Source organism: Micropterus salmoides, unplaced genomic scaffold (assembly GCF_014851395.1).
Source record: "Micropterus salmoides isolate LMB-PRFRI ecotype aquatic unplaced genomic scaffold, ASM1485139v1 Ms_hic_scaffold_789, whole genome shotgun sequence".
In the NCBI taxonomy this organism is placed as follows: Eukaryota; Metazoa; Chordata; class Actinopteri; order Centrarchiformes; family Centrarchidae; genus Micropterus; species Micropterus salmoides.
The window spans coordinates 1267-23179 of NW_024044558.1; the positions used below are offsets into that span (position 1 = coordinate 1267).

At 40.6% G+C, this 21913-nt stretch overlaps 1 protein-coding gene and 1 long non-coding RNA gene across 5 annotated transcripts; one reads left to right on the top strand and one right to left on the bottom strand.

The window, feature by feature from the left end:
* Positions 1-6692: 6692 nt before the first annotated feature.
* dusp10 (dual specificity phosphatase 10) lies at positions 6693-17375 on the bottom strand. 2 transcript variants are annotated; one of them, XM_038704925.1, is made up of 4 exons: positions 17168-17375; positions 15300-16126; positions 11565-11933; positions 6693-10674 (listed from the first exon to the last, which is right to left on the bottom strand). In XM_038704925.1, the coding sequence occupies exons 2-4, from the start codon at positions 16078-16080 to the stop codon at positions 10409-10411; spliced, it is 1416 nt and encodes a 471-aa protein (XP_038560853.1). In that variant the 5' UTR covers positions 16081-16126; positions 17168-17375; the 3' UTR covers positions 6693-10408. The 2 variants fall into 2 exon arrangements, with proteins under 2 accessions (XP_038560853.1, XP_038560854.1); XM_038704926.1 differs by having other exon boundaries at positions 17151-17375.
* Positions 17376-17512: 137 nt separating this feature from the next.
* On the top strand, positions 17513-19361 carry LOC119893007. Of its 3 annotated transcripts, none has more exons than XR_005442743.1 (3): positions 17513-17628; positions 18406-18840; positions 19214-19361. It is a non-coding gene; the product is annotated as an uncharacterized LOC119893007 (long non-coding RNA). The 3 variants fall into 3 exon arrangements; XR_005442744.1 differs by lacking the exon at positions 17513-17628 and having other exon boundaries at positions 17635-18503; positions 18771-18840; XR_005442742.1 differs by lacking the exon at positions 17513-17628 and having other exon boundaries at positions 17635-18840.
* The last annotated feature ends 2552 nt before the right edge of the window (positions 19362-21913 follow it).

Sequence of the window (21913 nt, forward strand, 5' to 3'; positions counted from 1 at the left end):
AGGAGCCTACTTTCATCAACCCACTGTTTTTCAGGCTTCATGATATTTTAGCCCCTGTGATTGAGTTGCATGGCTAGTTTATTAAACTCTGCAGCTGTTGTTTGTGAAGGCACCTAGGAAACAGAGGTAATTGATGGACCTATTGAGTTACACTCGCTGCATATGAAACCTCCATGGCTGAGAAAGTCAAGGATACTAATACGAGCTCAACTCCGCACCTCCGCTCACCGTCTACGTTCAGAACAGTTAGTGACAAGCTGAGTTACTACAGGTTGGTATGAGTTATTGCATGTGTGTGCATGTACAGTACATACATGTACAAATGTACACTCGTGCGTGCCTGACTGAAAGGTCAGACTCTATTAATACTCAGATTGTTGAACTTATAGTCTCCAGTTGCTCTCTTAACCGTGGACCATTTACAAACTTAAAATGTTCTCATCTGCAGTGAGCATAAACGAGAGAGGGAGATTTTGCTCCCACCTGGGAAAATTGTGACGTACTGTTATGTATCTTTTAACACCAAACTGTTGTGTTAAAAATAACACCACACGGTAAAATATAACACTCAAAGTTCATGTATATGTAATTGATGGATTTTGGGCCTGAAAATCAAATGACAAAGCCCTCATGCACCCATGGATTCACTGATTAATACAGGAATTATGTCAGTTTCTTGATGAACAACCACTGTCCATTGGCTTTAACAAACTTCACAAACTTCACAAACTTAGAGCTGAATGTTTTCACTGCAGTAAGCATAAAAGAGCATAAAGGATTTGACTCTAGAGAATGTGATGTACTGCTATGTGTCTTTTAACACCAAAATGTTGTGTTTAAAATCACACTGCACACGGGTAAAATCACATTCAAACTTTAAACACAGTATTATGAATTAATGTAAGCTAGTTTTGGGAAACTTTACACTCGGAGTTGTCATTTTATTAATTTCCTTGACAACTGTGTAAGCATCTTTGCGTAAAAATATCTTTCAGTTGCAAACTGAATGTGAGACTCTATCCCCCATCAAAATTCAGTGTGTGGCTCAGATGCCTTGTAAGAGCACTTAGCAGATAAGCAAGTACTCCAGTAAAATGGGGTCTAAATTACTGTTTTGGTTTGCTGGGGCCCCCACAGAGCAATATAATAGGTGGGTTATGTTATGAAGACTGTGGTGGGGGGTTTCCCAGGGCAAAATGTAGATGGAAAGATAAAGAGGAGGGGGGGGGGGCTGCCTCCTCTCTCTAGTGGTAAGAATAGAGACAGCTTTCATGATACCTACAGAGAGTGAAGGTTCAAACGTCCACTGGGTTAGATTTACATGAGCAGGAAGCTTCCCAGGGCATTAAAAACCTTAGTCTAGTGAAATTAAAAGTGTGGATTTACTATAAACTGAAGGGAGAAACAACTTTAAATTCAAAATGCTTTTTAAATACTTGAAAATATGGGTGAGATATTTAAATTGTAATCGAGGAAGTTGCATCATTGTATATCCCCCATTCCACCTCCCCACCCCAACGTCATAAATATAGATCAGGAAGTCCATGGTTGGATTCATACAGATGTGGGTGTGATACATTTCTTAGAATGTAAGTGTCTTTTGTCTAGTTTTAGTATGTGATGTTCATGTCCTGCTTGCAATCTGGTGAAATGACGCACCTTGAAAGCCTTCAACAATTTCCTGTCAGGCTTGTGGTGTGACCAGCTCCTCGTGTGATTCGTGGGGATGAAGCAAAACAAGGCCAGAGGTTAAAAGAACAACTCAGCTGCAAACATCAGCCAAACAAATTTTGGGACGCACTTTGCTTTGTGCAGCTGCAACCGAGATGTTGTCAATGCTGGACGAGCAGTATCAATATTTCAAAAACCAACAGAACGTTCCCAGAGTATTTTTAAAATGCTACATTGTCATTGCAGGAGAAGCACAGGTGTATTTAATAACATTAACGATGGCTGCAATCCACCTAGGGGAGGTCCTGGTAGTGTGCATGTAGTTTTTGTGCATGTACAGAACAGAAAAAGAAAGAGGTGACAGAAACCCATTAGGTCATAAGGCTGACAGAAATATCCCTCAACATGAACTCACAGCCACTTGACGCCTACATTACTCTTTTATGATATTTGTCATATCTGAATGTGTTTGGGGTGTAATTGGATTTTAGTGTAGCTGACTTTATGATACAGCTATGCAAACACAGGTAAGTAAGTTATTTAAGTCAAAGCTGACTATATGTTTCCCATTTAGGATCTGCTGTCTCAAGTGTCCATGAATACATTAAACCATCACTGTATATGAATCACGTGGCAAATTAGAGCTGGAAAATGACATGTTATGTTCTGATAAAGTGACACTCTGGTGGAGGAGGAGCTTCGACACTGTATGACATATGGCTTAGCATCACCACCCTGACTGTCTCTTGAGCAGTGGTCAGTGTGCGACAAATACGTAACAAGACATGACACTTCAAAAGTCCAACATGTGCCACAAGCGATAACAAACCGCTGCTACACTCGCTCTGCAAGCTTGTGGACTCAGCAGCTCCGGATCACAGCATTTTTATCTCGCCCTCCGTATCATTTTGATCTCGCAGAATAAAATGTTTCTTCATCTGCGTCCTCTCTCTGAGCTCCTTGTCCTTCCCTGTCCTCAGCTCCTCTGCATGTGGCATATTCGCATCTGCTTATTTTCAGAGATATCACCATGGCGTCCGTGTCATGCCTGAAGACCTCCTGTAATCTCCTTGGCACACTGTGTGAAATGGGTCATGACCTCTTCTACTTTTTCTTTCTGTGTCATCTCACTCCATTCCTCGCTGCTCTGCTCTGTTTCTCTGTCCTACACTCTCTCTACATCCTCTCTCTCTCTTTCTCTGTCTCACTGACTGTGGAGAATCACAGGGCAGAACTCATTTACAGCAAGAATATATTACAGTGAGTGGGACAGTATATACAGCTCATCCTGACAAATCTACATCACAGAAATGAATAATGTGTGGCCAAATGTATTTAGACACCCAAATATACTGTAACACCCATATGTGATTGTTGGTCATCTCATTCTAACACTAGGCCATTAATAGACCATTGCAACAGCCTCCACTCTTCTTTGAAGGCTTTCCACAAGATCTTGAAACCCGTCTGCAGGGATTTGCTCCCATTCAAACACAAGAGCTTTGGCACACTTAAAACCATTATTTATGATCCTGGCTTTGTGCACAGAGACACTGTCATGTTGAATAAGGTAAGGGTCTTCTCCAAACTCCTGCCACAAGGTTGGAACTGTTTTCTAAAAATGTCCTTTTAGCCTGTAACATTAATATTTCCTTTAATTGGCACCAAGGAGCCCATCAGGAATAGCCCCAGTGGGTGTCCACTGTCCACATAGTCTGCAGCCTGACTCATCTACATCACACGTATTCGCTTTTATTTGTCACAGAAAAGAAATGGTCTTCAGACACTCATAGACAGAGCAATTATTAAAAGCCTTTATTTAGTCAGAAGTATTAAAGAAATGATTCAGTGTTTTGTGAAATACACTTTCTTGGATAATTAGATGAGAAGTTGATACCACTTTTTTGATTTTCATATACAGGAAAACAAGACTTTGAAATTCATTCACTCACTATCTTCAGTCTTTCCGGTTACGCTATGTTTAAACTTAACTAGTAATCCATCATTTAAAGGTCAAGTAGTTGTTCAAAATGGCAGAGGCTCTAGCCTTGATTCCACCATGTTCGTCTCTATAACGTTGCATCTGCGACCCGGCTTTGTTCCATCCTCTGCATGGCTTTATACCCCACAGGAACCGGAGCGATTTGCCTGCTGGATTTTGTTGACTTTCTCAGATTGTGTTGATTTGGTAATTTTTCCTATATTATTGTGCTTTGTTATCATGTCTGCTTTAATTGTGTTTATTGTTGATATACAATCAGGAGTCTGCACAGGGTGTCTTATTTTGAAAATTGACTGGATTCTGTATGCCGTTTTATGTGTCGTACTTTCTGCCCGACTCGATCTGGTCTGTGCAGTTTGACGCAGCATATCTGGTGAAATGAAGCAGGTAGTTAATTATTAGAAATAAACTCTAGCCATATTCTGGTTTGTTTTTAAAAAGCAAACAGCAAGCCATTTAAAATTGGGCAGTGGGCCACAATTTGGCCACCCCTGCTGTATGGTAAATATGAAACAGCTGGTTAGCTTAATTTAGCATAAAGACTGTAAGCAGGGGGAATCAATTAGCCAGACTCTGTCTAAAGGTAACAAAATCCATCTGACAGCACCTCCAAACCTCACTAATTAATACATTATATGTGGTTTGTTTAATCTGTATAAAAAGTGTAAAGCATGAAGCAGGTTTTTGTTTTTGTTTTTCAGGGGGATTATGTGACTGTTTCTTGACATCCTACTATCTTGTCTGGACCATGAGGTTATCAGGCAACCAGCAGAGACTCCAAGTATTGGTACTGATCCCACCTGGTTTTCTAAATAGACCAGTGGTTCCCAACCGTTTTACAAGCCATGGCCTGTGTATGGACAGGTTGTGAGCAGTTGATCCAAGGATTGAGTTGACCTTTCCAGATTGTTTCATGTGAAAGAAGAAAAAATGGAAAAATCAAAGCAAAAAATCTAGTTTTCTTTCTCATCCCCTTAATAAGCCAGTGACGTAGAACGTACACTGGAAGAAAACATTGTTCTCTCCAATAGTGAAATGATCAGCAGATACAAAGAAAACATACTGTTACGTATATCAAAATGTTAATACAAATTATGTAGCTCAGTATGATATCAATTGGTACAATAAATCATCTTCACTAGCACCTTAAGGCGCACTTGACTCAACTGTTAGTGAACCTGAGCACTTTGGCATCTGCTTTTTTTTCATACTTATTATAATACATATTTGTGTTCCCATTTTTATCTCATTAACCTAAATCTATATAAACTGCATATTTTGTTATAAAGTTGGCTTAACATGAGAAGCATTATGTTATGCCTGAGTTGTAAGTGCAAAGTGTTGCTGTGGCATTTAGCGAAGCTTTGGTGGGGTGACATGCGAGTGCATCTTCCTTTGACAAAGGCTTTGATGGTAACCAGTGCAGCAGTCCTCAAGCTCTGAGATCCTCTCTGCTTTATTTCACCGCCTCCTCTGACTGTGAAGTATGCACACTTGATTATGTGTGTGTGTGTGTGTGCACCTGTTTGTGTGTGAGGGTGTATGGAAAAGGTAGGTCCTCCTCCTCTCCTCTCCTGCTTTGCCTAATACGTCCATGCAGGGCTCGCTGGAGAGCGGCGTGCAGCAGCACAAAGATCAGGGCTATTCTGGTGCTGCCAGCCTGCCTAGTGCTGATAGGAAAGGATTAATGAGGCGGGGCACTCATCACTTGTAATTAGAAACAATGCTAAAAACTATTTTTGTGCCTGTTCCTATGGAGAGATCTTGACCCTCAGGCCAGCACCCCCCACAATCCTTCGCTGCTAGCAATGAGGCGGTATACTCCTGCAAAGATGGAGTAAATATAGGCCCATAACTCCTGCAGCTATGTGACACATGGTTGAATAGAGGGGAGTGCAGATAATTCACGACTCTGGCTGTGTACTCCCTTGGATGCTCAAATGTCAAGAGGCTGATGGGGCTGTCTCTTAAAGTGCACGCTGTAAGGCTTGTTTTGTTGTTATTGATCCCAATGATTAGGGAGTCTCTGAGCTTCTGTTGTTTCTGGCTTCGATTGTATTACAGGGCCTTGGTCACGTGAAATTTTCCTTTCTCTCTTTATCCCTCAATCTGTTGTTTCTCTTTTAATATCAGGGTGTTTTTAATGTACCACTATTTCTTGTACAGCTGAAGAAATTGAATTGATTAATTCATTAGCCGATCGTCAGACTTGATTCATTGCTTAAGTAATTTTTCAGGCAGGAGGGCCAAAAATGTGCTAATTTCGGCTTCCAAAAAGTGATGTCTTTCTGCTTTTCTGTTTTAGATCATTGGTTGATGTCACCTTTGACTCTGGAAAAATATGATAACAACTTTTCACTTCTGACTTTTGCAATAATTAGTTGCAGCCCTTCAAGTCTCTTGCTTAGAATTTAAACCTAAAATTTTTTGGAACACAACACTGACATATTTTAGGTTGATATGTCAAACTTATTTACAAAAAGTTGCTCATTTTCACGGAGCAGCATCATCATTCACATCAGCACATCAGCCACCTGATGAATGCAATGCTGTTGCTCTGTTTTGGTTGTCACCAGGTCCTGGTGGAAATAGCTGGCTCTATAGTTGCTATATGCTCCACTGCATTCACCAGCTAGTGTACAGTGGTTTTATCAGATCTTTTTTTGTTGAGAACATCTGGAAACAAGTTGACAAGAGCTGTGAAAAACAAAACAATGAACTGAAAGATGCTATGCAAAACTCAGGGTCAGGTGTCAATCATAGTCAGGTGATAATCCTGTGGATTCGTCACTACAAACAACCCCTTTTCACACTACTCATTTCATTGTTCATATAAATATATTGATTGTAGCAGCTTTAAACATTTTACATTTTTACAGAGTAAAACATCTTCACAGTGTGTCAGAAACAGGGAAACAAGTTAGAAACATATTTCTACTTTATTCTCTCTGCAGCCAAAGAAGTGAGTTCCTCCACGTAGAAAGAAACCGGGAGAAAATAAACCTCCAGGACGCCAAACCAAACTTGAAGCCTCCCTGTTTATTTCAAAGCTCACAAGTAGGGATTACAAAATTACAGAGCTTCAATTGCAACAGTTCAAGGAGTAGGAGAGATGACAGACCAGTTGGGGAATTTTGAGCAAGTCATGCAAAAAGGTGTGGGCGAAGGCCTCCGTTATAATAGCACCCTTTGTGAAAAAAAATAAATCCATCTGTCCGTAGGTCAGTGCAAAAATAGTAATGAATATATGCATACAAAGAAAATAGATATATATTTATATACTGTATATACTTGACCGTTGACTACAGACAGAAACAAAGATACAGAGACTTGTAGAGCAAAGCCCATTTCCACCGGAGCCACTAAGCCCAAAGCAGAGACTCTTAAACAAGTCTAGTCGTAAAGAGTGCCCATCAAATACAACAGCTTGATATTGTTCTAATACAGAACCGTGTTCCCAAATAAAAGGGAACACATACCCAGATGCCTCTTGGAGCTGTCAATCAGGCTATGGCCTTTACAGAAAGAGCAGTGTGGGAAAAGACAGACAGCACCATAATGACCGCAAGTGTCCCTCACAGCCCAGGAGCACACAGCATGCTTCGTTTTTCCAACCAGAGAGTAATGTACAGTACGACGGTTACATTGTTCAGTCAAATAGATCATTACATACAAAATCCATGTGCCGCTGTGGATGTAGGACCCAGCAGATGAGATGAAAAGGTACATTATTCTTATATAACATTGGCTCAGTTGTTAAGCACTCTTTTTTTTTTTTTTTGCAAATCACTGAATATAAATGCACAAGCTACAAACGTGTAGTAAATTGTTATTATATACCTTTTTATCATGTTCAAATATATTGTGGAGCACCAGTAGACACCAAAGACAACAGCAACAAAAATAACAAGTGAGGACACGTCACCACGCCAACTTTGTTTTTTTTTTTTACTTCCTTGTCTATAAGTCACACTTAAAAAATTAACTCATTTTAATCCGAGGCTGCAAACTGTTATTCATGCTCAAAATGTTCGCAAAGACCTCACAACACATTTTCATGTCAGTTGGACATTTCGTTTTGCATAGCATGACTTTTCACGTGAGGGATTTTTGAAGCTTATTGTCGTGAATCTTGGTGTAAAGCCTTACCGAGTGCATTGTGTCTTTGTGTTCACTATGCTATGGAAACTCCTTGCATTCGTCTCATTGACAGAGAAGCGCGATCTTTCTCCAAACGCATGGGTTCAGAATGTACTTTTTAAGATATAATGCTTCACAGAGGGTGTAATGTGAATTAAATGTTGGTTTTTGGTGCTTTGACAGTAATATTGTTAGCCCTGTGCTTTGTTTTATGCCTTTACTGTTGAGCAAACAATGGAGAGCTGAACAGACACCAGAGAACATGAAGAGAACAGAAACCATTGTAAGAAATATAAAATACTGGATGAAGACATTGTACTCCTTGGGGGTTTTTTGGTCTGAATTTCATGTTTAAACTTCTGTTGAAGGACTGCATTTTATGTGTTGGAAACTTTGACAGCCCTTGGGTTTACCAATTCAAAACCAATTTGTTTAAAGATATGTGTTTACCAGGCTAAAACAAGGCTATTTTTCTTAGGTTAAAAAAGAAAAAAAAAACATTTCGGAGATTCAAGGCTTCCACACAACAAGACTGATCTCGAAAATTTAAATCAGTATTTGTTCTATGTTTAAATGCTCACTTTTTATATGGTCATCTCAACAAGACTGTGTGCTAAGTGAACTATACATCCCACCTGGGTACTACGGAGTTTCCCTTTTTATAATTTCCACTAAAACTGGCGACAGCTGAGACAGTGAATGTGTAAAAACATTCAGAAATTTTGGTTCTGTTCAAAAAAGCAACGATGCAAATATCTGCAGTCTGGATCAGTATTTCTCTTCATATCAATATGAGTCAAAGGTGAGTATATTCAGATACAACACGATGAGGGTGAACTGTGTGTGCGTGCATATACTCTTTACTATTTAGTGCAGTGTTGATTTACAATTCACGGCGGAGTTCAAATTCTCCTTCAAATACCACCACGAGATCAGAGTTACATAATGAGCATTTTCACCTCAAGGCTCTTTAGCATCTTTGAATGCAAGTCCTTTCAAATTCTGCATATGAATCAGAAACGGCAGAAATAATCTTTGAAAAGTTAAATCTGTATCTTGCACAGAGGCCAAGAGAAGCTTGGTTGCTTTTGTCTGTGAGTTATAATTCGACCTCGGTGCATTCTGCATTCGTCTGCACGTGATGGTGTACCATGCGCAGGCCCAGCGGTGACACATGAATTAAGGCATTGATAGAGGCACTAGAGCAGCACGTGACAGCAGCGCTTGCCTATGGAAGGCAGAGGAGCTCACTTAACTGTAGCTTAGTGTCAGCGACAGGGAGTTGCAAAACATTAGACAAAGGTCACACTGCTCTACTGGACCATCCTGTACCACACTAAACTGTGACCCATGGGAGGAAGTGAATGTTTATTTGAAGTCTGTACCTCAATCTGCTACCTTACAATGGACTAAATCATAGCGCAAAATTTAGGGCACTGACACAAAGACATGTAGCTACATAGGGACAAAGTGGAGTGCATTACAACAGAGCTGGCTCATGGTTGAATGGGAGCAAAAAAGAACAGAGGAGACAACAGAGGCAGGCAGTGAAAGTTCTCCGTCCTGTTACATGAAACATCACCAGTAGCCCTGTTTGACAATATTCACTCATTATTTCAAAGTGTTCTTTCCTCTGCCAGCAGCCATGCATAAAAAAGCTCTTATGGCTGTCTGGTAACATATATACATATTGCTAAAAATATGTGGATGCAGGAATGGCAAAACGAAGATACAGAAGCAAGCACACGAAATATGAATTTGTGGTTCTGTGTATTTTGGAAACACACAGATGACATAAAACCCTCATGCTGCATTCAAAAAGTAGAACCCAATTTTTTTCTGTCTCTCGCACTTATCTGCGCCAAATATTACAGCATAACTGTATGCACCTTAAACATAAACTGAGATAGAACTGAACGACAGTAATTACATTAACATCAAAATGTGTCATAATCATTACCGATATATACACATAAGATCAAGGTCTCAGTTGCATTCCACTCTGAAATTATTGCACAGTAAGCCGCTGTGGGCTCGTCATGGTCATCCCCATAAACCCCTGTATAAAAATAGAACAACAACATTAACACACCATACAAGTCGGCATCTTTTTTTTTGTTTGTTTTGTTTTTTTGACAGGCACTGCCGTGGCCAACCCCGCCTGAGTCTGCAAATATAAACTCTGTGCCACAGTGTGAGCTTAAAGAGTTTCTCTTCTCAGTAATTGCCCCTAAGCACATAGAGTATCTTTTCCAAACCGATTTCCTTTTCCCCCATGTTTGCTCCTCTGTGGTGACAAATGGAAAGCTTCCCACTGACCGCTGCACCTCTCTATCTCTATATCTCTATAACTCGTCTTCTCCTCTGGGACTTCGGCCAGGTCCGAACAGCAGGGATTTTTGGCATTTCACATCACCACTCACCCAGAGCTTTGGTACTCCAGAGAGTCCAAGATGAGCATGAGGAGATTCAAGAAGAAAACAGTGGCTCTCTCTCTCTCTCCCACACTCCAAACCAGCTAACGGAGCAGCCGGCCTCTCTTGAAAAAACCGTGAGAGTGAGTTCAAGTGTGGGCATCAAGTCGATTGGGTTCGTTTAGACAACGGTTTCCAAACCCATCAGCTTTGGCGTGAGGATTCGTGGCGTTATTCCGTTGTTCAAGTCCTCCTCGAACTCCAACAGCTGGCCCATGAAGTTGAGGTTCGGGGAGATGATGGGCCTCCTGGTTTTGACAAACTTGTAGGCGTCTGTCATGGTCATCCAGGTGTGCTTCATCAGGTAGGCGATCACGATGGTGGCTGAACGAGACACGCCTGCCTGGCAGTGGATCAGAAGGCTCATACCTGCTTGATGTGCTTCCTCTGCAGAGAGGAACATGGGAACAATTAGAACAAAATACAGTAAATGCTTTGTTTTGCTTTGTTTGGATATTCATCATGCATGATAACATATTAAAACTTCCTTAGTGACCAGGCAGCTATTTAGGCCTGGTTACTGAATTTTTTTTGTCATCATAGTTAGTTAGTAATTTATTTTGGCAAAGAGCTTTGCCTTAATACAAAATTAGTATGGGGGCTAGTGTTTTACATTTAAGAACTCTCTTGTAAAATTAAAGAGTTTTGCCGTTTTAAAGTATAAAAAAGGTGTATAAAACATTTCAAACAATAACCAGCCCTACATCATCAATTTTCTAACCATTTCCTACGTATTTCTATTCAATATCAAAGTGGACTGCTAACATGTTGGCCAAAAGCACCCAGAAAGCACCCTTTTGCAAATCTAATTTACTGAGAAACATACACTACAACGCAATACTTTTAGGCTATTTGAAATCTTTAGTTTATTGATTGCAGAAAGAAGTATCTGCAAACTCTGAAGTAACATTCAAACTCTAGAATGGACCAGGGACAAGAGTCACACTCAGGACCTTCTTGCCACAAGGCAACAGGGCAAACCAGTGAGCCACAAATAGGGATTTGCTTAGGGAATCAGTAATTAGCCTGATGTGACCTATCCATTTAAAATACAGTTTCTTTGCCAGTGACGTGCAACCAGCTTGGTTTATAGCACCACAGTGATCTCTGGCCTTAATCCCAATGAGTTCCACCCAGTATAGAGATTTTAAATTCTTGCTTAAAGCTCTGAAGTAGACATTACATTGTCTTAAAGGGTCAGAAGACAAAATATTTGTGTTAGCTTACATTTCTTAATTGAAACCTTCTATTGCTAAACTAAGTGACATGTTTCATACCAATGAATTCAAACGCCTCCTCGAAGTACTGCCGCAGGTTCTGCTTGTTGCTGTCCGTGGCGGGCAGGCGCTTGTAGATGAAGAGGCCCGTGTCGTAGTGGTAGAGTGGCAGGTGGGTGGTCACGTTTAGGATGTAGCCGATGTTAAAGCGCTGCAGCTGGTTGATGTCCTGAGCGTCGTGCTCGTTCCCCAGATAGAGGAACGGCAGGATTGGTGTCAGTTCTGCGTTCTCTATGTCCGGGGTGGAGGGCAGGGAGTGAGGTAGCGCCCCCGTCAGGCCAGCAGCTGCACCGGTGTCCAAGCCCTCATGAAGGTGCAACGAGTGATCGCACAAGTCCTCATGGCTCTGCCTGAAGCAGCTAAGGCCTCCTGTGAAGAAGACAAACAGAAAGATTGTAACTTAAGCTACTGTTTTGCGTTTGCTTTACAGAGCAAGCAGAAAGTCAAATTATGTAGCAAAAAAAAGAAAGAATACAACCGTCAAACAACATTTTATTAGTGAATTTATTTCCTAATTGCAAGTTGGACCTTGTTGGTCTCATTGGAGAGAGCGTGAAGCTAAACACTGCCAGGGTTAAGGGTTCAATTCCCACTGGAGCTATGCTAAAAATACATGCATTCATTCCTCTGTCCACCACATGGCACACGTTAACGAGTGCCTACACATCTTGCAACGACAACTCGCTTTAAAGACCTCCGAAGCGCAAAAACATTACAGAAGTCTCTGATCCCCAGACCACACTGTTACATTTGGTTGTAATTTGAATGTCTCCATTTGGATATTAAATCAATATGAAGGGATTGGCAGTGTTTCTATTTGCAACAACTCCATTTGCATTTTAAGAAGGAAAGAAATGGCCAAAATAGCTAGTTAGACCGTTTCCAGCAGCTCAGCGACATCAGAAATACCCCTTGTTAATGTGCATATAAATAGATTAACTAAATGTTTAATACACTTCTCACTGGACATCTGCACTTCTCCAAATAACTTTGTTTGCACCTGTTACCGGTGATGCCATCAGCCAAAGTTTCCTTTCAGCACAAGAGTTGTGGGGAGGGGTGGAAAGTGTCAGACACACAAACACACACACACAGTATCAGTTCATATATTGTTCACATTACAAGAGTTGACATCATGGCATGTGAAGTCATCACACAACTTTCCCCCAGTGACTGGGCAGGTGGGGATCTCCTGTCAACTGTCAGACAGTGTGTTCACCATAAAAGAGCCTGATTGTTTATCATGAACAAAGACATTAACCTGATGTTATTCTAAAAATGGCACAGCCCTTACTATAGTCGGATGCCATGGTAATAATTACACTAAAAGAAAAGGAAATCTCTAAAGGCCCTCTGACAACAAGACCTAAAGGGGGACTTCCACTGAAATTGATCTTTTTCTTACATTTCCAAAGATTCTGAGCTCATATGATAGTTGTATTAATACAGGCCATTTTAAAGACATTTAAAAACCCTATATTAATAACATTTTCCATAATACCGTGTCTGTCGCGTAATCACACATACACCTTCAAATGATAAGTTCAAATGATAAGTTACAAGATCTGAATTTATGATAACCGTTTTACCAGACTATTTTTCTTCATCTTTATGGCTCATTAGAAAAATATTGCCTGAATTTAAAGAACCATAAATTGTTGGGGTTTTTTTATTTCTCGCATGCAGAGAAACAAGCTATAAACGCGCCATTTACATATTGTCACATTATAAATGTGTTCATGTGTTAGCAAACCTTTTGTAGCAGACACAGAGTAACATTAGCATTTATTTGTAGTCATATTTCTGGCCACTTTACTCTCAGTCATAGCTCTGTTTTGGTCTCCACCAGCTCTCGAGGGAACTATCTAGCTCTTTAGCTGCTAAATGCTCCACTTTGTTCACCCTCTAATCGCTCACTTTGTCTGCTGCTTGGTGCTGAGATAGGAGTGTACATTGCCTTGCTCAGAGCTTTTTCACAGAAAATGAGGTTGATGCAAGCAGTGAACCAAAACAATGACTAAACTAGCCACACAGTGTGAAAGCTGCTACCTATTTTGGCTCAAACTGAACTAGTCTTTCTTCTCAGGTTCGAACAAAACAGCACTTTTCATAGTAAACTGAGAATAACAGAATCTCCAGAAGCAGCACATTGCTGTGAGATGAAATCTGTCGAGTGTGACCGTCTGTCATTATCTCTAAACTAAACTCACAGAGGAAAACACAAGGACTATGTCTCACTTTCATAAGCCATAGGCTCAGTTCCTGCTTAGAAATTACCGCTTCTGCCTTGCAAGGCCTCTCACACCACAGACCTGCTGTTTCCAGCGCTTACCATAAACCTTCCGACTCTACTGACATGTTGTTTATGGCAATTCTTACGGATTAAATGTTAACCTATTACTGCTTTTAGCTGCAGTGAGGCAGGGATGGATCATTTTGTTTCCAGTAGAGCAGAGTCTCACTCAACAACCGTATTACTATAAATCGTGAATAAGACATGCTGGTTACTGAACAAATAATGGAGTATAAGTAAATAATTCAGCAGCTTTCATACACGCATGTTCCAAATAGTCACTATTACTATTGTTTGTTATCATCACAATCACCCCCCTGCTTCCACTAGTTAGAAAGCTGTCATATATTTTAAGGAAGTGAAGCTGTAATCACCACTACACTGAGATATAAAAGTGAATTAGGAGAATAAATTGTAATATAATCAAGACCCTTCCACCGTAACAAATATTGTGCTTTTCTACTCACATTTAGGTTAAATAGCCACCATTAAATGATTTATCCAAAGTATTTCATTATATAGGATGTTATATAGGCTACAAATGAGGTCAGACGGGAGATACTGGCCACTCCTGTAGAGAAAAAGAAGTCAGGCTGGGCCATTTCATTCCACTTGAATTTTGCAAGAATTAAACCAGGGGAAAAAAGAGCAAGACGGTCTGCCTGTTCCTCCCACTGAGGCGAGCTTCACAGAGGCACCGGTGTAGGAGAGGAGCCTCGTCCACCAAAGTACACATGAGGACCAGAGGACGAAGAGATGAGAAGAGAAAGAGACAAGAAGAGATCAAGGTGCTGTGATCTTACGGCTAGACGGTGACTGAAAACACTCACAGCCCAGCCCCCAACATGACATGCTGCTCCAGCGTCAAACAAACACACACACACGCGCGCGCGCGCGCACACACCAAAGATAGAAAACATGGCAGCGATCCAGGGACTGCTATCTCAATGGCCTGCCTTATTTACTAACTGCTAACTGCTTCTCCCTGCCTGCAAAATGCTTAATATGTGTCATATAGAAAGCTGGTGAAGAGTGTGTGCATATGTTTATGTATGAGGGTGATGTAGACAGAGCAAAAGCTGGTAAATATGGAATTATAACTGCTGTAATATTTCAGTACACAGCTTACAGCATGATAAAAATACAACCATTGTGTTTACAGGCAATATCAGCTGACCAAAACAATATAGGTTAAAGTTTAACAGGCTTTACACACATACTACACCTTATTATGCAACCACAGTAGTTTCATATCAGTTTATATTGCCACTAAGCGTCGACCAGTGCTAAATCAAACATTGCTTTCAGATGTCTAAATAGATTTACTCCCTCCAGAGTCAAACAAAAGCCCATAAAATGGTGCTTTCTATCTCTTTTTTTTATCCTGGAAAGCCTTATTTCCTACTTCCCCCAAGCCTTCACAAACCTACTTAAGGTGTTACCTTTGAGGATGATGGGGTCCTTGCCCTCTCTCCTCAGTGACTCCAGGACCACATGCAGTGGCTGGGAGAATGTCAGCCGGTTGGGGTCCAAGGTGCTCTCATCGTAAACCACAATCTCTTTGGAGAAGATGCCCTTATAAGAGTCCTTGCCCTCCCGGCAGGAGATGAGGTCCAGCACAGTGATCTTGCCCTGCTGTAGCCGTCGCCGGCTGATCTTGTCGGAGCAGTTGATGTGCACTGCCCCTCGGATGTGGCTCTTGTTGTACTCTGTGAATGGCCGGCAGTCGATGATGACCGGGACGGGCCCTACAGGGTGTCCCATGGGGCAGCAAGTCATCCGTTTGGCCAGCTCATTGGGGTGGATGACCCTCACGGTTGACACGGCTTTAGGGGTTCCCGGCAGACTGGGGGCGCTTAATGCTTCGTGGTTGCTGACCATAGGGGTGGGGGGCCCAGCATAGCTGAGGTTGGGGCTGCTGGCACTCACCTGGCTGTGGCTGAGGCTCTGGCTGTCCTTCTCATAGGTAGTCACAGAGCAGCAGCTGGCACTGCTGCATCCACACGACAACGAGCGCGTGGAGCCCTTGGATGAGGGCATATACGTTACAAGATTGGCCGTCGCCCGGATCTTCACCACGGTGGTGCTGATGACTGTCTTGCTGCTGGTGCTGGTGGCAATGGAGTCCAGGTAGCTGGTGTCCAGGCGCAGTTGGAGTTCCTGAGGTCGGATCGGCCTTGGCAGCGCCACCACAATTCTGTCGTCAAGGGGAGATGGAGGCATGGGGAGGCTGAGGGCTGGACGTTTACGGAGAAGTCAACAAGCCGCCCTGTGGGGACAGAAACAAGCCAAAACATGAGGCAAGGGAAAGAAACTCTTTGTTTGGTTAAAATGAACTCTGCATCACCTGATTCAGATCAAGGCTGTGAATGAAAAAGCAGAGAGCACAAAGGCCGACCTCCTGTCTGTTTGATCAACATGCAAACTTTAAAACGGCTGCTGAAGCCAAATATTGGTAGTGTCAACACCTGCAGGGCTACACCCAACTTGGTGGGAAAATTTAGGCGTGACAGACTGGCCACTAATAATAAACATTGAAATCATCACAGAGTCTTGTGTAACTGAATCACTTTGTAACTAATATGAATCATCATCCACATTCTGTAGGTCTACATGTGTGTGTGGTGTTGGATTTTTCTTCCCAACTCAGGTCTGTCTGATACAAAGCTTTTATAACAAGAGAGGGGGAAAAAGAGAAAAAGATAAAATACTGCATCAACGCTACGCCGCAGTTTGGTCTCTCCCCCAAATGGAAAGTCGGGGTACAAAAAAAGAGGGGTGGCAATTCCTTTTGATCACCAGCCTGAGCATTTTTAAAAGCATGTCATCCTGGCATATTATGTAAAGACACCCGCCGAGCACTGCCTGTCCCGGCCATTTCCATCCTTTAAGCGCGGTGCAGCTTCAGCAAAAGCAGAAATCATTCATGGCCAAATTCATTGAAGAAACCGGCAGGAGAACGTGCCGAGAATGTGATATGGCTTTCAGGACGAGACGAGCTGATCAGATGAGCTGAACACTGAAGGAAATTCAATTTCACACCGCCATATAAAATAAAAAAATAAAATATAAAGGCAATGGTTGCATTTCAAAGGTAGGGATTGTAACTTTGTCGCAATGGTAAGATCTAGTCTAATGAAAATAACAGCTGTAATAAAACACTTAGTAATTCATGTCGTTAAAAGAATAATATAGCGATAATTCCTTTTCATAAATTATAGAATTGCGTGAAATCTCTATGACTGTGCATTTCAACAACAACTTGTGCCTTGGACACGAATTCACAAACTTGCCTTGTATCTCTGCTTACCGGTGTGTGTCGCGGTACAGTACAGTCGGATTTATTATCTCCGCTGGCTGACAACGTTGCCTCCATTCAGTCCGTCCCCGTGTTGTGGAGCGGCAACATTTTTTAGTACTTTTACCCTGCTCCCCACAAATAATATATAATATTGAAGGAAGTCTGCCAGCCTACAGAAGTCGCGCAGCGGGATTGACGCGAGTGGGAGCCAATGCGCGACTTCATTAATATTAAATTTGATCCTTCTGTACAGTGAGGTCCGGCCCTGCGGTGGGAGGGATTTGGCCGAGCTGTCTGCCTCTGTGGCTGGCAGAGGAGAGGGGAGGGAGGGAGAGGGGAGGTGTCGCTTGAACTGCCTTCAGTCCCACGTACGAGCAAGGATGATGTCACTGGCAGCCAATCAAAAGCCTCTCCAGGAGGTTTGAGGAAGAAGATACGGTGCCTTCACGTGTTGCTCGTAAACTCTTAAGGTACAGTAAAGTGGAGCTGCTAAGGAGGAGATAAGAATGTAGCCTACATAGAGCTGCTTTGTGGCTGCAGTGGCAGAAGAAAGTAAAGTAACAGCAAAATTAGAAATGTAAATAGTGCGTTCAGTGATGTGCCAGCTATTTTACTGCATGCAGCACATGTGAAGGCCAAATTAGTTAGCAGAATTTGAACACATTGGTAGAAAAATAAGAAGCCATGACTCCAGACTTCAGGTGTGGACGGAGTCATTGAAGAGCTGGTATTAGTAGGCCTATAGTTTTTGATCCAGCATTGCTTATGTTAAGATAAGCCATAACTTTATTTATCCAAAGGGAAATTGTTTTGCAAGTATAAAAATATAAACAAGCAGATATCAAAAATATAAACAATGTCAAATATATAAATAAGTTTAACAGTAAGTATCATAGGTTGCTCAAAACTTTGCATGATGTGAGCTGACTGCCAATATAAGGTCTATAACTTGATAGACCTTTTTCATTGAAGACATTTTCACATGTCACAGTAAGACAAGCGCAGGTGTAAATAATAAAATTAATGATGGCTGGTTTCCATTTAGCTGCTTGAATTTCAGGGTCCTGGTGTTGTGCATGCTGGCTCACTGTACTTTGGCACTCGAAGACAACAGAGCCATTGTTAATGTTATTTGTAACACCTGTGCTTTTCCTGGCTTGACAAGTCAAATGAAATTATTCCCTTGTTCCTTGTCAGTGGGCTAACCCTAACTACCTAATTTTATTTAAAAATGTTGTGTTTTTCAGATATCCTGCCAACTAATAGATAGATAGATGGAATAGAAACAAGCAAACAATTGGGACCAAAGCTGTGACCTTCTTGGAAGAGGTCAAATAATAGAGAAGTACCAAAACAAATTCAAACATACACGTCTACGATGGGTCTACAAAGTTTTATGTCTTTATATTGAAAAATCTCTTTGTCCTTTATCTTTTCAATCCGTGTGCTTTTATTTCCTCACTCATCTTTCTGCACAGATTTTTCCAAATGAATAACTCGAAGGCCTGCTGATATTGCCAGATGATCTCTGCACCTTTATGAACAAACAAACTACTTTCACATTTCATTTTCATTCATTCCCTAATGGTTCTGTTCTTTTCTGTCTGTCTAGTTTTCCCTCAGGGAACTGTTACCTCTTCAATCACTGGCAAGGAGTGTAAACATAGAAACAATCCAAAAGGGTACACATTATATGCATCTATTTTGTGAAAGTTTTACTTTGTTGATAATGTGTCAGAACACTACACACTCTCCATATTTTCCATCAATACCTTGATATTTCCCACAGCGCATGAAGGTGGTGATCAGTATTGTTTACACTGAATATGACTCATTCCAATTTAAATATGACATAAACCTGTATGACAAAACTATGAGATACACCTGACAATACCAGCTCTTGTTATTATTACCAATGATAACCAAACTGAGGTAAACTGAATTCATGGTTAAAATAAAACAAGTTTAATGATGGCAGCAGTGGCAGTGTGATTTACTTGGATATGTACTTTTGTTCTGATTGTGATCTCCTAATCTCACTTTGTATTTTTTCAGAGTCACACAGATCTGACAGACTGCAGAAGTTTCACTTGCTCATTTCATCAACTGAAAAATATCAATTGACCTTGATAGACCAAACTATAACCTGCTGTAACTGTAACTGTGGTATAACATAATGAAATAAAAAAAACATAATAACCAAGTTGTGTTCGCTTGTGTAAGACAACAAAAGTGACCTGTGTTGGAGAGAGGGAGGCACCATTATTGGTGGTAATAAGTAGGTGTCTTTGGCAGGAGTGCTGTTAAATAAGTGCCAAGTTGGCTGACTGCACCGTCGCATATGACAGGACCCATGTTGCGGTGAAAGGGTCTCACTGGCTTCAAACCCCAAATATAATCTGAGCTCTCTATTTATCCTCATTGGCAAGCTGAAACAATGCAGGGCATGCATTATTGCTTCTATTATTAGCCCTCTGTAAGGTTATTTATAAATGGACACAGCTGATCAAAGCCTATTCAGATTGGATTCCCAGCGTCTCCTGTTTCACTTGTGATAAAGGGTAAGTGAACAGGCACCCCATGCCTTCAGAAGAGACTCAAAAGCTGTTTTTCTAATTCAGGGCCACAAAATGTGAATGTTTTAATATACTTAAAAATGTTCATTCATATAACATCTAAAATCATAAATGTGAAATTGATCCTTTTAAAGAACAAAAAGAAAACCTGAAGAGGCAATTTTGTTATTTTGGCCTCTATGAAATCATTGCCGTCCAGTCCAAACTACTGTATGCATCTCCAAATTTGGTGAAAATATTAATGAATATTAAAAATATTCAGATAAATTGAAGGATTATATGTTCCTTCACACAGTGTTGGAAAATAACTAAGTACATTCACGTACATACTGTATATTTTAAGATACTTGAGTGTTTTCCATTTATGCTACTTTATATTTATATTCCATCTACATTTATCTGACAGCTGAAGTTACGAGTTACTTTTCAGATTAAAAACGTACAATCAGTTTATAAAATACTGTTAAAGATACGACCCAAAGAGGTAAAATTGTAAAAAAAAACAAAAAAAAACAAAGATTAGATAAAAATTCTCAAATGAATATAGATGTGTGTATCAGAGGCTTTTCTCCTTTCCTCACCCAATTATTCATCTTATGACCACTCAGATTTATCTTGTGACCCTTTTGGAGGGGCCCAACCCCTAGGTTGAGAACCACTGGACTAAACTACCTAACAGTATATAAAGTAGTTCAAGGTAGCGCTGCCTTGACCAGCTACAACAGTAAAATGCTGCTTACACATTTATGAGTCATCATATATAATAATGCCATAAACAATAATATATAAGTCACACAGATAATTACTTTTACTTTTGATACTTTAAGTACTTTTTGTTGATAATACTTATGAACGTTTAATCAAGTAGGATTTTGAATGCAAGTCTTGTACTTGTAATGGAGTATTACATAGATGGTTGAGTATAGATTGTTGTATTGGTACTTTTTACTTTCCACCAAGTACTACTTCGTCCCAAAGCTGAAAACAGCGACATTGACATTATATTGCATAACTATTGTGAGTGTTTAGAAATACCAGTGGTACCTGAAACTAGAAGTAAAATAGTGACATTACAGAAAGTATATTTGTGTGAAAAACACAGTAATAACTTCAGTAATAGACATTGTTATACAGCAGTGAAGAGTCTATTAAAATAAGAAGCAGACGTTTGGAACAGCTTTTAAAGAGATCAGTTGGGAATTCAAACAGTGGATGCAACGTGACCTGACCAGATATGTAAATTCAACCAGTTCTGCCTGCATGGCTGGTTTCATTAGGCCAAATATTCTCTCTTACTGGTGTCAACATATTTGGATCTCCTGCAATATGGGGCTGTTATTCAGAACGGAGTGAGTGAATGGCTGAGATCATAGACGATATGACGGATTTCTAAGAAGTGTGAAAACAATTTGATAAGAGATTGGTGTTTTTATCAGGGGTTTGCGGTTATTATGATGTTACATGTTAGTGATGATGATCAGGAACAGTGAAGCAGAATTCAGATGCTAACAGGAAGCCATGCTGGTTCCTAGAAGTAGGATGAAAGATTTCTGAACCAAATCAGCTTTAAGTCAATCCAGTCTCCTAGAAATTACTTGTATACTATTATATACTACTAATTAGCTTTTCTAAATACATTTTAGGGAAATGCAATTGCTGTCTGAATTATGTTCATTGGCAAGTTGTGGTTTGTGAAGTGTTTGGACAGGGTTTGGGGGAGATGTTGGGTAGAGTACAGGACTGTGTGTGTGGTTAGGTTTAGGCAACAAAAGCTCATTGGTTAAGTTTAGGGTCAGATATGAGTTTTGGTTATATGTTAATAAAGTAAATACATCCTGTCTCCTGTGCTTTGAGTACCCAAGCATAACCATAGAAAAGTTTAATCATGCTTTACTTGCTACGAATGGATGCTGTAGAGCGATATTGCTGGAAAAACAAATTAAATGCGTTTACTGTAAACGTTTCCTCTTTATGTTGAATAAGAATTAAACAGCCATGCTAGCAGCTATGTGAGGCTGTACTTAGGTACAGTAGTGCTTTAAACTAAATGCATGCTAACCTGCTCACAATGAAAATGCTATGCTAGCCCACACTGATATTAAAAAGGTATGTTTACCATCTTAAATTTAGCATGTTAGCATGCACAATTTGGTAAAATAAAATAAACAAAAGTATTGAA